Source organism: Acanthopagrus latus, chromosome 8 (genome assembly GCF_904848185.1).
Source record: "Acanthopagrus latus isolate v.2019 chromosome 8, fAcaLat1.1, whole genome shotgun sequence".
NCBI classification, from domain to species: domain Eukaryota; kingdom Metazoa; phylum Chordata; class Actinopteri; order Spariformes; family Sparidae; genus Acanthopagrus; species Acanthopagrus latus.
In genome coordinates this window covers 650930-667524 of record NC_051046.1, presented here as the reverse complement: position 1 = coordinate 667524, position 16595 = coordinate 650930, and the positions used below count along the sequence as shown (strand labels likewise).

Below are 16595 nucleotides of genomic sequence, written 5' to 3'. Positions count from 1 at the left end.
GCCCTCCGTCACGTGACCAAACTCTCGGGAGGGCGGAGCTGAACACGAACATAAACAGTCCAGAAAATGATTTATTGCCGTTCCTTCAAACTTACAAATACAAATATTTAACATTTCCTGCAGTAAAATATAAAAAACTCTTCCGTAATACTTTTGTTGTGTTTGCAGTTTTCTTATCATTTGTTACATGGAAGTCTTTATTTATTGTTTCTTGTTTAAAGGAACACTGTGTGTTTCTGTACAGATATTATCACTTAATCTTTATCTGGTCCTGACAGGGACAGTAACGTGTTGTGGAAAGTCACCAGTAAACACTGAAGTATGAGTTCACCCACACAGTAAAACTCATCATCTCCTCCTCCATGTTGATGAAAGGTGGAGTCTCAGTCCACACAACATTTCTGGTGCTTCACAGTAAAACGACCATTGGAGCATTCTCTGATACAACAAGCTGTAAAACTCAGCAGCTTCCCCCCCGTAATGATACCAGAGAAGAAAAACCACGTCCCTTCTGTCTGCAGGAGAAGTTTCTTAGTTTCAAGACAGCGTTGCAGAATTCTCCTCAACCACTGACGCAGCTGGAGACTTGATTTAAAACTGGACCTCAGGCTTGGATTACACTGACGAGCTGTATGCAGCTGTTTCATGTTCTACTGGTTGTCCCCTGCTGCTTCAGAGTGAAGAGATAATGGCTGAATTATAGGGTTAGGGTGAATTGTTTCTTTAAGTGGAAGTTTCTGCACAAAAGGAAATAATACAGAACCTTTATTAGCACATGAAGAGTAGCTGGCAACAAGAACAACCAAGCTACCAGAAATAATTGTCAGTGGTCCAAATCTGCTCCTTTGGAAGTGGGAGCCTTCAATGACATGGAATCTATGATACAACACAAAACATCCTCACTCACAGTTTCTCAACAAGCTTCTGGAACAAAGAAACCAGTCTCTGTCTGGTCTCCAGCTGGTCTCGATCCAGGTCTGCAGCCACCAGCCTCTGGTAGAACCTCGTCTGTAGAACCACCTCCTTCTCTGTGGCCATCTCAGCCTGCTCTCCGTCCACAGCCACCCCGTCCGTCTCCAGGACCGCCCTCTCTCTCCTCAGCAGTGCTCTCTCTCTCTGTAAATCCTCTTTGGCTCTGTCCAGAAACACTCGGTCTCTCTCTAGAAAAGCTCTGTCTCTGTCAAGAAACGCTCGATCTCGATCTAGAAACACTCGGTCTCTCTCCACAGCCGCCCTGTCTCTCTCCACAGTAGCTCTGTCTCTTTCTACAGCCATTCTGTCTCGCTCCAGAGTGACCATGTCTCTGTTCAGCAGCTCCCTGTCTCTCTCTAAACATATCAGCTCTCTGTCGAACTCGGCCTGCTCTCTCTCCAGAGCCTGCCTCTCTTTCTGCAGCTCAACCAGCTTCCTGTCCGTCTCCCCACTGATGTCTCTGGAGGAGGAGGGTGTCGTGTTGGTCTCAAAGGAGCAGTCAGGTAGCAATGTGGCGTACAGTTCAGCCGGCTCACTTTTGTTCATCACAGATTGAGTTTCCATCATGTCAGTTCCGGCTGCAGTAACCTCAACAGGTGATTCAGTTCCACTCAGCTCCAGGACCTTCTCCAGAGTCCCGACACCCTCCAGAGTTCCCGTTTCAATGAGACTCAGTCCTGAACAAGCCCCGACCATGTTGGGAAGCACGACTGGGGGCAGGGCTGCGTTCGGCTCCTCGTCATCGTCCAGCAGCGAGGGCTGGACGATGGTGGCGGTTCCGGCCAAGCGGCCAGTCATGGCCTTATCCATCAGGTGGAACCAGCGCCACGAGCTGGGCTGGGTCTCTATGCCCTCTGGAGGGTTCTTTAGCACCTGTATGGAGAGAGGACATCAGTAATTTAAGGTACCTTTAATCACTACTGTATATAACTTTACTTCACCAGGAAAGAGGTTCTATCTGCCTGATAGAGATTTTTACAAGACTGACTTTGTATTTGTCTTTCAAGTTGCCCCATTTCTTCTTCAGCTGCCGTGCAGACATCAACCCCTGAAGCCCCATCTCCTTCCTTATCGCCCTGCAGGACAGACCAGAAGTCATCATCAGTGATGCTGATGGTGATATGATGGGAGGAGTTAAATGTGGAGGCCACACAGCTGATTTAATATGTGGAGCCTTCAAGAACTCACAGACTTCAGACTTTTCTTTATAGTTCACTTTTTTAAACCAGAGACGGTTTGTGTGTGTTTCAAAACTTGGTCAATAAAGCAGTTTTGACCTTCTGCCCAATACATGTGCACTGCACACATATTAGCAAACAGATAAGTGACATGCAGCTTTTGCTTCATTTTCATATTTATTTTGTTTCATTTTCATATTTATTTTGTTTTTTTCTAACACACACACACACACATTCAATTAATGTGTTAATCAAATTAACTACAGCTGCAGTTATGAATCAATTAATACACTGTCAACTATGGAATCAATCAAATACTATTTTCTTAAATGATTAATTGGTTTGAAATATTTTTTTAAACAAAAGAAGTCAAAAATCTGAACATTTCTGAATATTCCTCTGGTTTCTTTCCTCCTCTGACAGTAAACTGAAAATCTGTGAGTTGTGGATGAAACAAGACTTTTGAGAACGAAACACTGATCAGCAGCATTAACATATAACTACTTTCTGACATTTTGTCCACCAAACAATGAAAACAATCATTAGCTGGAGCCCTGCTCGCCACAGTGTTCCATCTTATTAACACACCTCCAGCCTATCATTGCAGAGTTTTTCCTTCCGGTGAAGATGGCCTCATTGGTAGCACGAAGTTGAATCATCAGTCTGATGTCTCTGTCCGTCACTACAGAAACAGAATCATCATCACTCACATATCAGTCTTTATTTAACTGTCTGTCTCTCCTGGATGGAGCTGCCTCCTCCTTACAGTCACCCTTTTCTTACTGAGCAGTTCAGGTTCACGTAGCTCTATAACCTTAAAAACTTTTAACATAATGTGGACCAACTGCCACAGAGTCTGAAGGTAAAAAGGTATTTGTTATGTTGGAATAAATCACATTTTTTCTCTTGAGGAAAGCGGCTGTGTGTGTAATTGATCATGTCCATCACAGTGTTTTTTTTTTTTTGGTGTATTTTCAGCTCTTTCTGTTCAGATTTGTTGTCCTTGTTTTGAAGCTGCATGTCTGTTTCTGTCTGTCTCTGTCTGTTCTGAGGGGCTTAAAGCCAGGGTGTGTTCACACACTCGACCAGTACAGTGATGCACTAAACCAGAGAAAACTCTCCACACACACAAATCTAAAACTACAGTCACTAAACTCTTTAATTTAAATGAGCTCAGAATCATTAAACTCAAAAGTATGTTTGTCTGTTCAACACATGCCTGTCTGAAAGGGGGCACGAAGCATGATGACTACAATTACATTGAACACTTTACACTCATGTTGCTTTATCCGCACGTTACTTTTACTTAAGTAAGATTAAGACTGACGGACTTTATCTTGTATTATTTTGTTGCGGTTTTCCCATTTATATTAGTGAAAATCTGAAGTTAAGTGAAACTCGATATGCAGTAAGATCTCTGCCTGGTCACCCCTGCTGAAGAAAACAGAGTAGACCAGCAACAAAACCAGCACCAAAACACAACATGTGCTGGTCTTGGTGGTGAAAAGTCACTAGCAAGACTAGCCTATGTTGTGTTTTGGTGCTGGTCCATGCTGTTTTTTTCAGCAGGGACAGAAGCAGGTTCAGCTGAAACGTTAAAACATCGACTCGGTTATCTTCATTAGCTAACATTAGCATCACAAAACAACATGAAGACGAACTCAAGCGTTCGGTTTCCACTTCGCGGTGATTCAGCTCATAAATATTATTAAAACTCATGTCGTCAACATCTCAACTGTCTTTAAACTACATTACTTCTGTATGCGTTCGCCATGTTTCATTCCTTCAGCTCCTCAAGGCTAAAATCCAAACATCCGGCGGAGACCGGAAGTGAGACTCCACTTCTTCTTCGTCTGTGTTTCATCGGCAGTCGAGCGCTTTGCTGCCACCTGCAGGCGGTTTGTTAAGGATTCAATAGACTTAAGCTTGAAAAAGAAACGGATAATAAAGGTTTAGGTTTGTGTGTGTGTGGCGGCTAATGATCCAATCAAATGTATAATAAGAACTCTTTTAGTTTATTTACATTTTTTGAATTAAAATCAAGGTGATATCAGAGGAAATTAACATGTGATCATATTAGGGGGATAATTCTATCTTAATTATGATCTAGATTCTTTAACTGATAATTTCACTTTATGCTGTGGAGTAAATAATAAAAAAAAATAAATAATAATCTCTTTGATTATAATGTGTTTTGCATTTTAGCCTGTGTTTCTCAGGATCATTTAAAAATGACCTGTATTTCCTGATAACTCATTAAATCTACCTACAGGAAGTAACCTGCTCTCTGTCGCCCTCCGCCGACAGCAGGAAGCCTCTGCACCGTCAACCTGCTCAGCATCCTGCAGCATCTCTGTCAAGCTCAACACATTCAGGCCAAGATCACAGGACTGAGTACAATACTTTTACATTTAAAGTCTGTTACATTTAAACACATCAGGGACCAGTTACTAAAGATGCGAAACAATAGAATATAATGTTCTAAAATATCACCTAATGTGGATCTGTTCTGTAATGTGTGGAGCTGAAACAATTTATTGATTAGTCAATTAGTAATTTGAGTTATTTGAGAGAAAAATGTCATTTATGATTACTTATTGTTCAAGTTTCAAGCAAATATTGCCAAACATCTCCTGATTGTCTCAGATTCACTAATGTTCTCAGTTTCATTTTGATTTTGAAACTGAAAGTGTTTTAGTTTTGAATTGTTGGCTGGACAAAAGAAGCTGTTTGAAGATGTCAGGATTATAGTCAAAACAGTTTATCAGAGATATTAAGAAAATAGCGATTATTATTCAAATGCTATAAATATTAATCCTATACAACCGTTAGATAAATGTAGTGTAGTAAAAAGACAGAAAAGTTTCTGAAGTGAGAAAAGTCCAAATATATTTACTTGAGTGCAGTACTTTAGTAAAAGTAGGCTATCTGGTTACATTTCACCAGCGCAGAACACAAACAAAGTCACAGATACTCAAAAAGAAATTCAAGAAATAAGGAAGTAAAAGACTGTACAGTTTATCTGTTCAGGGTAAACTTAAAATGACCTCACAGAATAATAATGATAAAGCCGTAATCACAGACACAGACTAAGTTCAATAACTAGACGTGAGAGTTACAAAAGGAGGCTGAAATTCATCATTTTAATGTAAAATACTTGAACAACAAACACTGTTAAAACACATGAAGTCTAAATAGAACTCTTAACTCTAAAAACTAAATAAACACACAGGGTTTATGAATAATTCTGCAAGTTGTTGAATTTATTTACAGTGACAATGTTACACCTTACAGTCATATCATCAAATAATGTCTAACGAAAAATCTCCGCGTAGTTAAAATAATCTAAATTTAAAGCAGATTAAAGTTTTCAGTGTGTGACGAAAAAGCTCAGACTCTGCAAAGGACATGACATGGTTTTATTTTGAAAGTCTGGCCGGAAGCCACGCTCTGCAGCCTGTGTTGACTTGGCGCGGGTCGTGCGGTGTTTGCGGTTGTGTGCAGGATGTGATGGAGAGACGATGGAGGCCGAGTCGTGTTTCACGTCGACGTGAATAAAAGTGATCAGGTAAATCCGCGCCGAGCGGCGGGTCCTGGACAGGTAACGTCACAGGTAACGTCACTGTTTATCCCCTGCGCGTTCAGCAGCTTCGGTCATTACGTCACAGCCGCGGAAACCTTATAGAGATTTAAAGCTGTCAGCTGACTGTCCGGTCTGTGTATTAACGTACTCTCCTCCTGCTGGTGTCTCACAGCCTCCACTGACAGGATCCTCCACCCGGACCGCTGCTCGGTGCCGCCCGGACTGATCTCACTCAGAATCAGAACCGCTTTTACTGCCGAGTAAGTTCACACATGAGGAATGTTCTGTGTGCTGTGGCTGCAAAACAAACACGACTGAAAGTAATTAAAGGACACCATCAGCCATGTAGATATAGGCCTACATATGATGTCAATATGAATAGAGAGAGACTGATGCTGACGTAGGTGAAGGCGGTCCAGATGGGTCCAGATGGGTCCAGTACTGAGAACACTGGTCCAGCTCCTGTAGATGAGGTACTGACGGGGGGTCACAGGCCCGATGTGGAGAAACTGTTCTTCTGGCGAGAGGTTCTGGTCCTGATGAAAGGATGGGACGGGGCGGGTCGGCAGCCGTCTTACCTGTTCTACATGAACTTCTTTCTGTCTTTGAGTAGCAACATGGAGTCTGTTTGTCCCAGAGAGGGATGTGTTTGTTTCATACTCAGGTCTGGATCCTTCTTAGCTGCTATTAAACCTCTAAAACCTAATGTGTGTGTGTGTGTGTGTGTGTGTGTGTGTGCGAGCAGGATCATGTTGGCCAGGAAGGGCCTCCTGCCGGATGGTTTCTTGCTAACCCGTCTGGCAGAGGACCAGAACCAACGGAACCGCAGCCGCTCCAGATCTCAGAGAGCTCGCTTCATCACCAAGACCGGCTCCTGCAACGTGGCTCACAAGAACATCAGGGAGCAGGTACGTCATCAGCCGGGTCCGGACCAGCGGGACGGTTACTGCTCTCTGGACGTGTCTGGTTCTGCTATCATATTATCTGGCTTGATTATCAGTGAGTGTGTCGTGTGACTGAGGCACATCAGCCGGAGCCTCCGACAGCAGCTGCAGTCCAGATGAATAATGCAGGTGGATTCTGTCTCAGTGAAACATCATCCAACACTGCAGACTCCAGTCAGCACCGACACCATATGGAGGCATGAGCACCAAGTTACTTTATGTAGAAAATATTCAAAGTCACATCGTTGAACCTTCATCCTGTGTTTGTTCTACTGGGTCAGACAGCTCATTGATTCATATATATTATATATTTACTGTAATTCTTTCAGACAGCTGAACTTTCTGCAGTTACATAAAATATGAGAAACAGAAACAATAAACAACCAACAGTTAGACACGACTCAGACTGTCACAACAAGGCTCAACAAATTAATTACATGCACCAGAAATAAAGTCGATCCAGGCAAGTCAAATGTGACATAAACTCAGATTTCTGTTTTAATTCGTCTTTGTGTTAACTCCCTCTATTAATCCACCTTTTTCTTTTTAATTATCGGTTTGTCTTTTCTATTTTGTTCTTTTCCCTTTTCATTCAGCAAAATATTACATAAATAAATACGGAAACCATAAATGCCTTAACCATTAATACCAGAAGTTCTTGTGACGTCGCTCTTCTTGGTGGGTTTCAGGGTCGGTTCCTGCAGGATGTCTTCACCACCATGGTGGACCTGAAGTGGCAGCACTCCTTCCTCATCTTCACCTCGGCCTTCCTCTGCTCCTGGATGCTCTTCGCTATGATCTGGTGGCTTCTGGCCTTCGCTCATGGAGACCTGGAGCCCCGCGACCCCAACGGCGAGCCGGGCCCCGTCCCATGCGTCACTGCCATCCACTCCTTCACCTCAGCCTTCCTCTTCTCTATCGAAGTCCAGGTGAGAGCTGCTGTTGGTCCTGTGCTCCGATCCAGATCCAGATCCAGATCCAGATCCAGATCCAGTTGTTTTGACAGCTATGATTCTGACGTCCTGTCTGCTGCAGGTGACCATCGGTTTTGGCGGTAGGATGGTGACGGAGGAGTGTCCTCTGGCCATCACGGTGTTGATCATCCAGAATATTCTAGGGCTGATCATCAACGCTGTGATGCTGGGCTGCGTCTTCATGAAGACGGCCCAGGCCAACCGCCGAGCAGAGACGCTCATCTTCTCCAGAAACGCTGTCATCGCTACACGAAACGGTCGTCCGACTTTCATGTTCAGAGTCGGAGACCTGAGGAAGAGCATGATCATCTCGGCCACCATCCAGCTGCAGGTGACGTCTGCACACTCGAGCACCAAACACCAGGAGACCGACGGCGTCCACTCATGGTCCAATCACAGAGCCCAACATGAGCCCAACAGGTGTAGAGACAGAAACAGAAACCGCAGAGACAAAACAGACCCGTACAGATATAAAGTGACCACAGACGAAGCAAAACAGCACTGCGTCTTCAAAACTAAGCTAGCTGTGTACCCGTTTCTGCTCTTTATGCTAAGCTAAGGGTCAGCTGTTTACTGTACACACATGAGAAATCAGAAAAGACACAAAAATTACCACAAAAATACAAAAAACAACAACATCCACCCATCATCCACTGACTTACTTGTTCTGGAGCTTTCAGTTGGGCCTCACCGGCTCAGGGACGTGACAAAATGACCCAACGTTACCTCAAGAGATAAGAATCTTTCACAAAAAGATGCAAAACAATTTTGAAAAGCGGCTGAACTGTCAGAACTAAAAACTGCATTAATCGTAAATGACTTAGAGTCTGTATCTATTAAAGCCTCAGTCTGTCGTCGGCTTCACATGAAGCTGGTTGAAGACAGATTTTATGTTTGGATGTCAGAACTGAAGTTTTCCTCCAGGTGATCCGGCGGACGGTGACGGCGGAGGGCGAGGTGATCCCGGTGTCCCAGCTGGACATCCAGGTGGAGAACCCTCTGAGGAGTAACGGCATCTTCCTGGTTTCTCCTCTGATCATCAGCCACACCATGGAGAGAGGCAGTCCTCTGTACGAGCTCTCCGCCCAGTCGCTGTCCTCAGAGGACCTGGAGATCATCGTGGTCCTGGAAGGTTGGGAGACGCAGACCTGGTTGTAAAATGTTAGAAAAGAAAATGGCTGCCTCCTGCTGGGAGCATTTGTCTTGTGCAGCTAAACAAGAATATAAACAGGGTTTCTGATGATGTGTCACTCTCACTGCCTCTCTGTGATTGGCTGCACTTCAGAGAGCTTTCCACTTTAAATCAGATTGAAGTGAATGAGGCGGCTCGGTGTCACCAAGAGATGAGCTGCTGTGTCTGTCTTCTAGGTGTGGTGGAGACGACAGGGATCACCATGCAGGCCCGGACCTCCTACACTCCTGACGAGATCCTGTGGGGGAGGCGCTTCGTCTCCATTATGACGGAGGAGGACGGCCGGTACTGCGTCGACTACTCCAAGTTCGGCAACACGGTTCCCGTCAGGATGTCGTCCCTCAGTGCCAAGGAGCTGGACCAGACCAGGGGCGTGCAGGAGGGCAGCTCTGACGCCCAGCTGCAGGGCTGGGGGCTGGTCCGAGCCGGCAGGGGAGGCTTTCGCAGAGGAGGCCGGACCTGCGATAGCTCCGCCCCTCAGCCCTGGTACACCCAGTCAGAGAAACCGGAGACAGAGGTGGAGAAGAAAGGGCAGAAGAAGAAGGTGCAGCTGGAAGTGATTGGACGACAGATTGAGGATGACGGACTGGGAGAGATGAGCGACTGAAAACCAGGAAACAGGCCGTGTGTCCCGACAGCACCACAGACTGGACCCAGATCAGTCTGCTCAGCCCGACCAGGACGTGAGCTGCTGTCTCTGTTGAAGCAGTTACAGATTCACAAAACTCACTTTTTCAGGTAGACGTTGGAAGAGAAGTTCGACACACCCTCACAATCAGTTCAGTCACCAGAGTAAACGTTCGCTGAGTACGTTTCTGATCACGGATCAGTTCAAGCTGGACGCTTCATTATGTTGCAGCTTTACATTTGTGTAGGTTGAGTTTCATTTTCTCTCTTGTCAGAGTGCTCTTGTTAGGTTCAGGCACAAAAACACCTTAGTTAGCATTAAAAACATCATGGTTTGGTCCCAGCGTCTCCTGACAAGATCAGATAGTTTCATGTTATGAAACACAGAAACGCAGCTTCAGACAGAAACATCAGCTGTCTGCAGGAGAGAACACATCACGACCTGATCTCAGACCAGATTTAACCCTCAATAACATAAAAATAACATCTTTTCAAATCAGGATAAAAACTGGATTTTCATGTTTTGGGTGAACTTCTCCTTTAAGTTGCTGGTTGGTGGATTAAGTTTACTTTTGAAGGCCTGGCTAGCTCTTTCCAGTCTTTATGCTAAGCTAAGCTAACCAGCTGCTATATGTAGCTTCATACTGAACAGACATGAGTTTCCTTCGGAGGTGTTTCAGGTCCAGATGTAACGGGTCGTATCAGGGAGTTCTACAGAACACCAGCTGAGTTCAGCCGCTTCATCACGTCACTGCCAAACTCAACTCAAAGTGACTCGAGGAACTTCTCAGTGTTCATGAGACGGCTGGTGATTCCTCTGATGATTATATATATATATGTATATGCATTATTGACGGCTGTGACATACGACAGTCTGTTAGGAACAAATCAAATGTGTTTATTGTTTTACATGTATTTCTTCTGTAGACTGTGGCGTTTCTCCTCTTCATTACACATGATATCCTGTTCACACAGTTTGAAACATTTATTATATCCTATAAAAGTCATATAAAGTGTAAAGTGTGTAACATGAGTCACATATAGAGTCACATATTGGTTTGAATCCTGTAGAACACGTTCTTCACTGTTGTAGTTTCTCATATGTATGAAACATCTGTCAGTTGATAAGATCTTATTTATGATGTTAAATAAATATTTGTTGTTTATTTGACTTCATGCTGTGTTGAACATTTCCAGAAGACCAAAACTGACAAAATCAAACCTGATTAAATGAAGAATAAATATGTAAATGTGCCATTTAATGCACCAGAAATAAGATTTATTTATTTTATTATTATTATTATTTTTTATTTGTATCATTATATTGATTCTTTCTATTTATTTGTTATACAATGTAATTGTTTTAAAGGAGCAGTGTGTAGTTTTGCAGAAATTCAAAATTAGAATTTTAACATTGTTCATCTAAACTACAGACTGCTCCTTTAAGTCATTTATTTATGTGTTATCTTAGAAAAAAGAAATACAGAATACAGAAATAAACACTGCATATTAATAAATACACCTCATAATGTATTTATTAACAAATACATTTGTAACTTGAATGGGAGTGTAAATAAATAGAGAAACAGAAATGTTTTTATAACTCAGTTTATGCCTACATTCAGTTTTAATGTCATTTTGATGCATTTAATGGAATATAATTTGGTTATTGAGACATTTATACCTTTATTTATGAATTATGATTTTGGATGTGATGGAAACAACAGTGAGCATCAGAGTTTGTTGTCTTCACAATAATTGTACTGAAAGTAGCACAGAGACCAGTTTTCACCAGAAATGTTTTATTTTAATATAAAAAAAGGAAATGAAGTCATCAAATAAAACGACAGAAAAACGATCAAAGTCTGAACTGTAGCAGGAACAGAATCTCGGAGACTGAGGAAATGTCAGATTTAACTGATCTCGGGGAGTTTCGACTAAACTGCTGTCATCTGACACACCGCATCCAGTGATGTCACTCAGGAGCCAAGGTGCACTGTGGGTAATGAAGGCACTGGTCCATCATGCGCTCCTGTAACACATTCTTCTTCCTTTTCAGAAGGCTTACGCATTACCCACAATGCAACTTGGTGCGACTGTTCCACATGTTCCATTCCTTTAAATTAGTTTGAGATGTTACCGACAGAAACACAACATGAACTGGAATTTTTAAAAAAACAACACACCAAAACATTTACATGTTTTTCTTGTATTTATTGTTAAACTGTAACAAAATAGGAAACAAAAAATTAGCAAACATGGTGAAAAGTTCATTCTTACGGACCTGAGAACCCGTGTGTGCCACAGGTGACTAAAACACTCGTTTAGTTCATGTTAACTAGAATCCTGAATCACTTAGCTACAGGAACCTGCTGGTTATTTAGGTCCAACACCACCAGACACTCAGAACCGTCCCCACCAGAGCCAGGACCGGCGTTGCCAGGGCAACAGCCTTGCTGGAGTTGCACAGGTTGCTGCTGCAGCAGCGGTAGGTGAAGCCGGAGATCGCCGGGAACATCTGGGTGAGGCGAGAGTTATCGCAGTCCGTGTACCTGATGCACTGACGGATGGTCTTCCCACCTGCAGACACGCACACACACACACACACACACACACACACACACCTCAGTATGTGGGGCAAATAAACACACCGTTGAGCAGCATCTCAGCGATTTCATGTAGTTTAGGTGAAGAAATGTTAATGAGCAGTGAAAGATTCTCATTGGCTGATTTATTTCTGTCTGAACAAACTACATAAACAAACTCTCTTTGTTTTCATCACTGAATAAACTGAATAAACAAACTGAGCTTAAAGGATGACACACTTTATACTGTTTACATATGGCGGACCCTGCCACCTTCCTAGCTTCCTAGCTGGGACTTTACAATCCTCTGAGAACAGCTTGAGTTTGTATCATTACCTCATTAATATCATTGATATTAAAATTCGAACTTTGAATTTCTTTGTTAAAAGCTGTTCTGGAGTAACAACACTTGAAAAGTAATCACGATGCTGCTGATGTAACTGACCTCTTTCACTCAGAGAGATACACGAGTCTTCATACGTGCACTCCTGCACGTTCTGGCAGCGCCCGGTGTAATCAGAACACTTATAGCAGCGAAGTCCAGAACCTGAAGACCAAAGAAGAGTTTCATGGTTTAATTTAACTCTAGATGTGATGATTACTGTTGCATCAGCTCCGTGACACAGTTCAGTTCAATCATGACATAAAGACACAGAGCGAGTCACCACACACATTTTCTCACTGTCAACAGTGCATGCTGGGAAATTATCTGTAGATATTCTTTTTATTTATCACTATTAATTGAGTGAAATGAATGTGTTTAAATGAAAGTAGTGCATTTTTAAAAAGGTCCAACATGTGAGAATCATCCACCTGTCAAATATACTCTGTTTCCATTAGCAAGTTAGCTCAGTTAGCCAAGCAGCTAGAGATGAGCTTGTAGCACTGAGGGAGTGTTGATGCTCACACCTCCAGCACAGGAGATTTGGACTGGGGCTGGCTAGCTGGTTAGCATAGCTCCAGTAATTGTCTCTTGAACATAATATACAGATGAAGTCAAAACTATTACAACTTCACATTCTGTTTTTAAACACGATTCTTACTGCACCATTGAAATTAATTTAAAAAAAAAAAAAAAAAAAAAAAGATAAGCAGTTCATTAAAATCTCTAAAAGAATTATTACAGATTAAAACATGAAACATTGACAGAGAGTCAGAATCAGTTTTTTATCCTGGAGCCGTCACTGAAGGTCATTTATATCATTTCTTTCACTGAAATCTGTAAACTGTGATTTTGTTCACGTCACATCCACAAAGACGTTACAGTAAAACCTGTTGGAGACGGAGTCTCGTTCGTCCCTGGAGCAGGTCGGCAGCGTTTTAAAGCCTCAGAAGCTCGACTTCTTGTTCCGTGTTGTGAGGCCCGTAGAGCGCCGGCCCGTAGAGCGCCGGCCCGTAGAGCGCCGGCCCAGGAGACTTCTGCAGGTTAACTTGGATGGGGATAACATCTTTTACATTTTATTTGTTGGTTGTGATGCTTTAAAGATTTATCCACATTTTCACAGATGTTTCTTTCAGAATGTCTGTGGTGAGTAAAAGTCTTCTGGGCTTCATCAGTTTGACCACCAGGAGAAGTGGCTCAAAGCCTGACGCTCGTTTTATCCCCATTCCAGCGAGCCTGGCACAGAACCAGTCAGCCACTCAGTCAGCAGCAGTCACGAGCGTGCACGCTCACTGGAGCCATGTCATCCGTTTCACAGGAAGTTGATCCAGATATGAATTATTAAATCCATGACGAGGACCTGCTGCCTCTGCAGATATGAAACAGTCTGACAAAACTAACGTGAGGTGATGAAACACGACTCATCATAACAGTCCTGTGGATCATATTCACTTTTTGATCCTCCTGATTTCACACATTGGACCTTTAAAACGGGCCCAAAGTAATGCAGCAGTAGGTTTTACTCACAGCTGCAGCTCTCTGGAGGGTTTTTAAACTTTTGGTGAACACAGGAAGTGTTTAACATGCAGTGATGTGTCTCTACTGCTGTCAGATAAGTCGAGCAGTCTGAATCATAATCCATGTAATTCTTGTTTAAGTACAGCTCATAGATGCTCCATGTGGAGGTGGGATCAGTGAGGATACATGTGAAGGATAATTCTGAGTGTGAGGTTACTGTGATGACTGAGCTGTGTGGATCAGTCTGCTCGTGTCAGTGTGTGATGTCTCCTGGTCCACTCACCCAAATGAAGCATCCCCAAACACACGAGCAGGAAGAGTCCGAGGCGGCGCTTCATGTCGTCTCTCTGCAGACGAGGAGTGAAAGCAGACGGGAGCAGGAGTCTGGTCGGAGCAGCTGAGGGTCCGGCTTGGTTCGGTGTCCAGTCTGTTCCACTGTGACCCTGTGAGAGAGACGCCAGTCGACTGAGAACGCCTCTTTGTCCAGCGGACCACAAAGACTCCCTGTCAGACCTCCTCCTCCTCCTCCTCCCCTCCAACAATCACTTGGCCAGCGCCTCACTGAGGCTTTTATTACAGCTGCAGGACTGTTTCTGTGAGCTGCTCTCACAACAGTCAGTCTTGGAGTCACAGTGTGTATCTGCTGTGTGTTTGTTCACTCTGACTTTCAGTAACCCTGCAGAGATTCTCCCTGTGGCTCCTAAAATATAATTACAACACATTTAATGATTCACTTCTGCAGCTACAATCCAAACATGAGATCTGAGTAGATCAAGAGTTCAACTGCTCAGCTAGAAACCTTCAGGATTCCTCCCTTGTCTTAAAGGTGTAATATGTAAAAACTGTCTACCTGCTGAACCCACGAAGAAGAACCACCCAGCTTCTTCAGCTGTTAGATGGGGTGACATGCAGCAGGGCTCGCAGGTCAGACTCGAACCTGCAGCGAGAACACGGCTTCTGTCGAGGGATGAAACTTCCAGGTTAACCCATAATTTTACATTATTATCCAAAGAGACTAACTCTAACTAACTAACCCTGATTTAAAATGGAGAAACATCCACAGAAACAGCGGATGTCTCTACACAGCTCTCAGTTTTGGGTGAACTGCTCCTTTAAGTATTGAGGTCCTCTGCTTGGTACCCTCATGTCAGACTGCCTGCTGGGCGCCGTCTGCCCTCCTCGCTCTGACGTGGGAGACTCTGGCGTTGGTTTGGCATGTGAGTCAGTGGCGCCGTCACCCCGGTCCTAACCTTTAGACCGGGTCAGTTCTTCTTGTTCAACTCAGAAACACACGTCATCTTTTCTCTTTGGGTTTAACTGGTTTCACGGTGAACTTGATTTCTCTGTTGTGTAACTCTCAGCAGCTTTTCTCTCCTGAATCCTCTGAAGTGTAGATTCATGTTTTATACTGTCAGAACAGAGTGGAGACAGAGAGGTGGCAGGGTCCGCCACATGTAAATCCTTTGAGGTCAGCTTGATTTTTTAAAACAAAGAGAGTTTATTTGTTTATTTGTATTTAGTAGTTTCAGCCAATTTTTCTCCTCCCATCAACATCTACTGTCCCGTAAAGAGGGATGAAGCCGTTGCTCCTGTGGACAGACAGAGTCTGAACACTGGGACCTTGTCGCGGCTCTCTGCTCTCTGCTCAGTGACTGTGAGTGATGCAGCAGTAGAAACAGACTTCTCTCTGCTGCTTCTGTTGGAGGACGAGTGCGCGTCACGTATCAGTCCCGGGCTGAGACGGACGGGACGGTCAGCTGCTGCACACAGAGGACGACTGTATCTGCATCCAGCTGCTGTCTGAAGCTGCACGGACGCCTTTTGTCCAAACATTAGTTTTGTTCATTTAAACTACTTCACTTTCTGATGATGAACACACAGCAGCACTGTTACACACAGACATCGACACCATCGCTCACTTGTCTCCCTGCTCCTGCATCAGGACGCCTGGTGGAGTCACCAGGATTTAGTTTCCATCAGTTAGTTAGTTAATTTAATAAAACATCTGTCAGACAGGCTTCAGTCCGGATAAACAGGAAGCTGTAAGAGGAACCATCTGTTGTTTTCTTGTGATCTCGGGTTCATTTATCATCTTCAGCTTTGTTATCGCAACATAACGAGATAAATGAACCGTCCTCACAATATTTCTCAAGGTGACGCCATTGAATCCAGATGTTTCTGTAAACTGTATTTGTTTTGTTACTCACCCCTGCTGAGTGGAGGATCTCCAGTCACATGCTGTCAGCTGCTCTGATTGGATAGAAGGCAGCCAATCAGGACTGATCTAGGCTGTGGGACTGTGGAGACACTTCCTGGTTCACACACCTCTCACTTTGACATGATATGATCTTGTTCTGGTTCATGTGACAATCTGAGGACTCACTCTGACCTTTAACTAATGATTAATTTGATATTTTCTGAGACTCTGAGACTCCTCCTGTCCTCCTCCTGTCCTCCCCTCGTCCTCCTCCTGTCCTCCTCTCGTCCTCCCTCCTGTCCTCCCCTCGTCCTCCTCCTGTCTTCCCCTCGTCCTCCTCCTGTCCTCCTCTCGTCCTCCCTCCTGTCCTCCCCTCGTCCTCCTCCTGTCCTCCTCTCGTCCTCCCTCCTGTCTTCCCCTCGTCCTCCTCCTGTCCTCCCCTC

At 43.9% G+C, this 16595-nt stretch overlaps 3 protein-coding genes across 6 annotated transcripts; 1 reads left to right on the top strand and 2 right to left on the bottom strand.

The window, feature by feature from the left end:
- Positions 1-53: 53 nt before the first annotated feature.
- Positions 54-4025, bottom strand: zgc:113426 (uncharacterized protein LOC562128 homolog). 2 transcript variants are annotated; one of them, XM_037107184.1, is made up of 5 exons: positions 3906-4025; positions 2739-2832; positions 1961-2048; positions 908-1845; positions 54-737 (listed from the first exon to the last, which is right to left on the bottom strand). In XM_037107184.1, exons 1-5 carry the CDS (start codon positions 3922-3924, stop codon positions 698-700), a joined length of 1179 nt encoding a protein of 392 aa, XP_036963079.1. In that variant the 5' UTR covers positions 3925-4025; the 3' UTR covers positions 54-697. The 2 variants fall into 2 exon arrangements, with proteins under 2 accessions (XP_036963079.1, XP_036963078.1); XM_037107183.1 differs by having other exon boundaries at positions 3812-3934.
- A 1561-nt stretch (positions 4026-5586) lies between these two features.
- Positions 5587-10641, top strand: kcnj11l (potassium inwardly rectifying channel subfamily J member 11, like). Of its 2 annotated transcripts, none has more exons than XM_037108384.1 (7): positions 5587-5718; positions 5906-5993; positions 6479-6641; positions 7367-7606; positions 7713-7982; positions 8576-8783; positions 9020-10641. In XM_037108384.1, the coding sequence occupies exons 3-7, from the start codon at positions 6483-6485 to the stop codon at positions 9448-9450; spliced, it is 1308 nt and encodes a 435-aa protein (XP_036964279.1). In that variant the 5' UTR covers positions 5587-5718; positions 5906-5993; positions 6479-6482; the 3' UTR covers positions 9451-10641. The 2 variants fall into 2 exon arrangements, with proteins under 2 accessions (XP_036964279.1, XP_036964278.1); XM_037108383.1 differs by having other exon boundaries at positions 5618-5763.
- A 139-nt stretch (positions 10642-10780) lies between these two features.
- Positions 10781-16332, bottom strand: LOC119025066 (CD59 molecule (CD59 blood group)). Of its 2 annotated transcripts, none has more exons than XM_037108385.1 (4): positions 16163-16332; positions 14239-14398; positions 12501-12602; positions 10781-12050 (listed from the first exon to the last, which is right to left on the bottom strand). In XM_037108385.1, the coding sequence occupies exons 2-4, from the start codon at positions 14291-14293 to the stop codon at positions 11851-11853; spliced, it is 357 nt and encodes a 118-aa protein (XP_036964280.1). In that variant the 5' UTR covers positions 14294-14398; positions 16163-16332; the 3' UTR covers positions 10781-11850. The 2 variants fall into 2 exon arrangements, with proteins under 2 accessions (XP_036964280.1, XP_036964281.1); XM_037108386.1 differs by lacking the exon at positions 16163-16332 and adding an exon at positions 14806-14821.
- Positions 16333-16595: the final 263 nt, after the last annotated feature.

Coding starts and splice junctions, on each gene's coding strand:
- zgc:113426 (XM_037107183.1), bottom strand. CDS start 3,869: ATGAGTTTTAATAATATTTATGAGCTGAATCACCGCGAAGTGGAAACC. Junction 2,049..2,738: donor TCTGCAATGATAGGCTGGAG/GTGTGTTAATAA, acceptor TCTGTCCTGCAG/GGCGATAAGGAAGGAGATGG. Junction 1,846..1,960: donor ACTTGAAAGACAAATACAAA/GTCAGTCTTGTA, acceptor CTCTCCATACAG/GTGCTAAAGAACCCTCCAGA.
- kcnj11l (XM_037108384.1), top strand. CDS start 6,483: ATGTTGGCCAGGAAGGGCCTCCTGCCGGATGGTTTCTTGCTAACCCGT. Junction 6,642..7,366: donor ACAAGAACATCAGGGAGCAG/GTACGTCATCAG, acceptor GGTGGGTTTCAG/GGTCGGTTCCTGCAGGATGT. Junction 7,607..7,712: donor TCTTCTCTATCGAAGTCCAG/GTGAGAGCTGCT, acceptor TGTCTGCTGCAG/GTGACCATCGGTTTTGGCGG.
- LOC119025066 (XM_037108385.1), bottom strand. CDS start 14,293: ATGAAGCGCCGCCTCGGACTCTTCCTGCTCGTGTGTTTGGGGATGCTT. Junction 12,603..14,238: donor TTTGGGGATGCTTCATTTGG/GTGAGTGGACCA, acceptor TTTGGTCTTCAG/GTTCTGGACTTCGCTGCTAT. Junction 12,051..12,500: donor TATCTCTCTGAGTGAAAGAG/GTCAGTTACATC, acceptor GCGTGTCTGCAG/GTGGGAAGACCATCCGTCAG.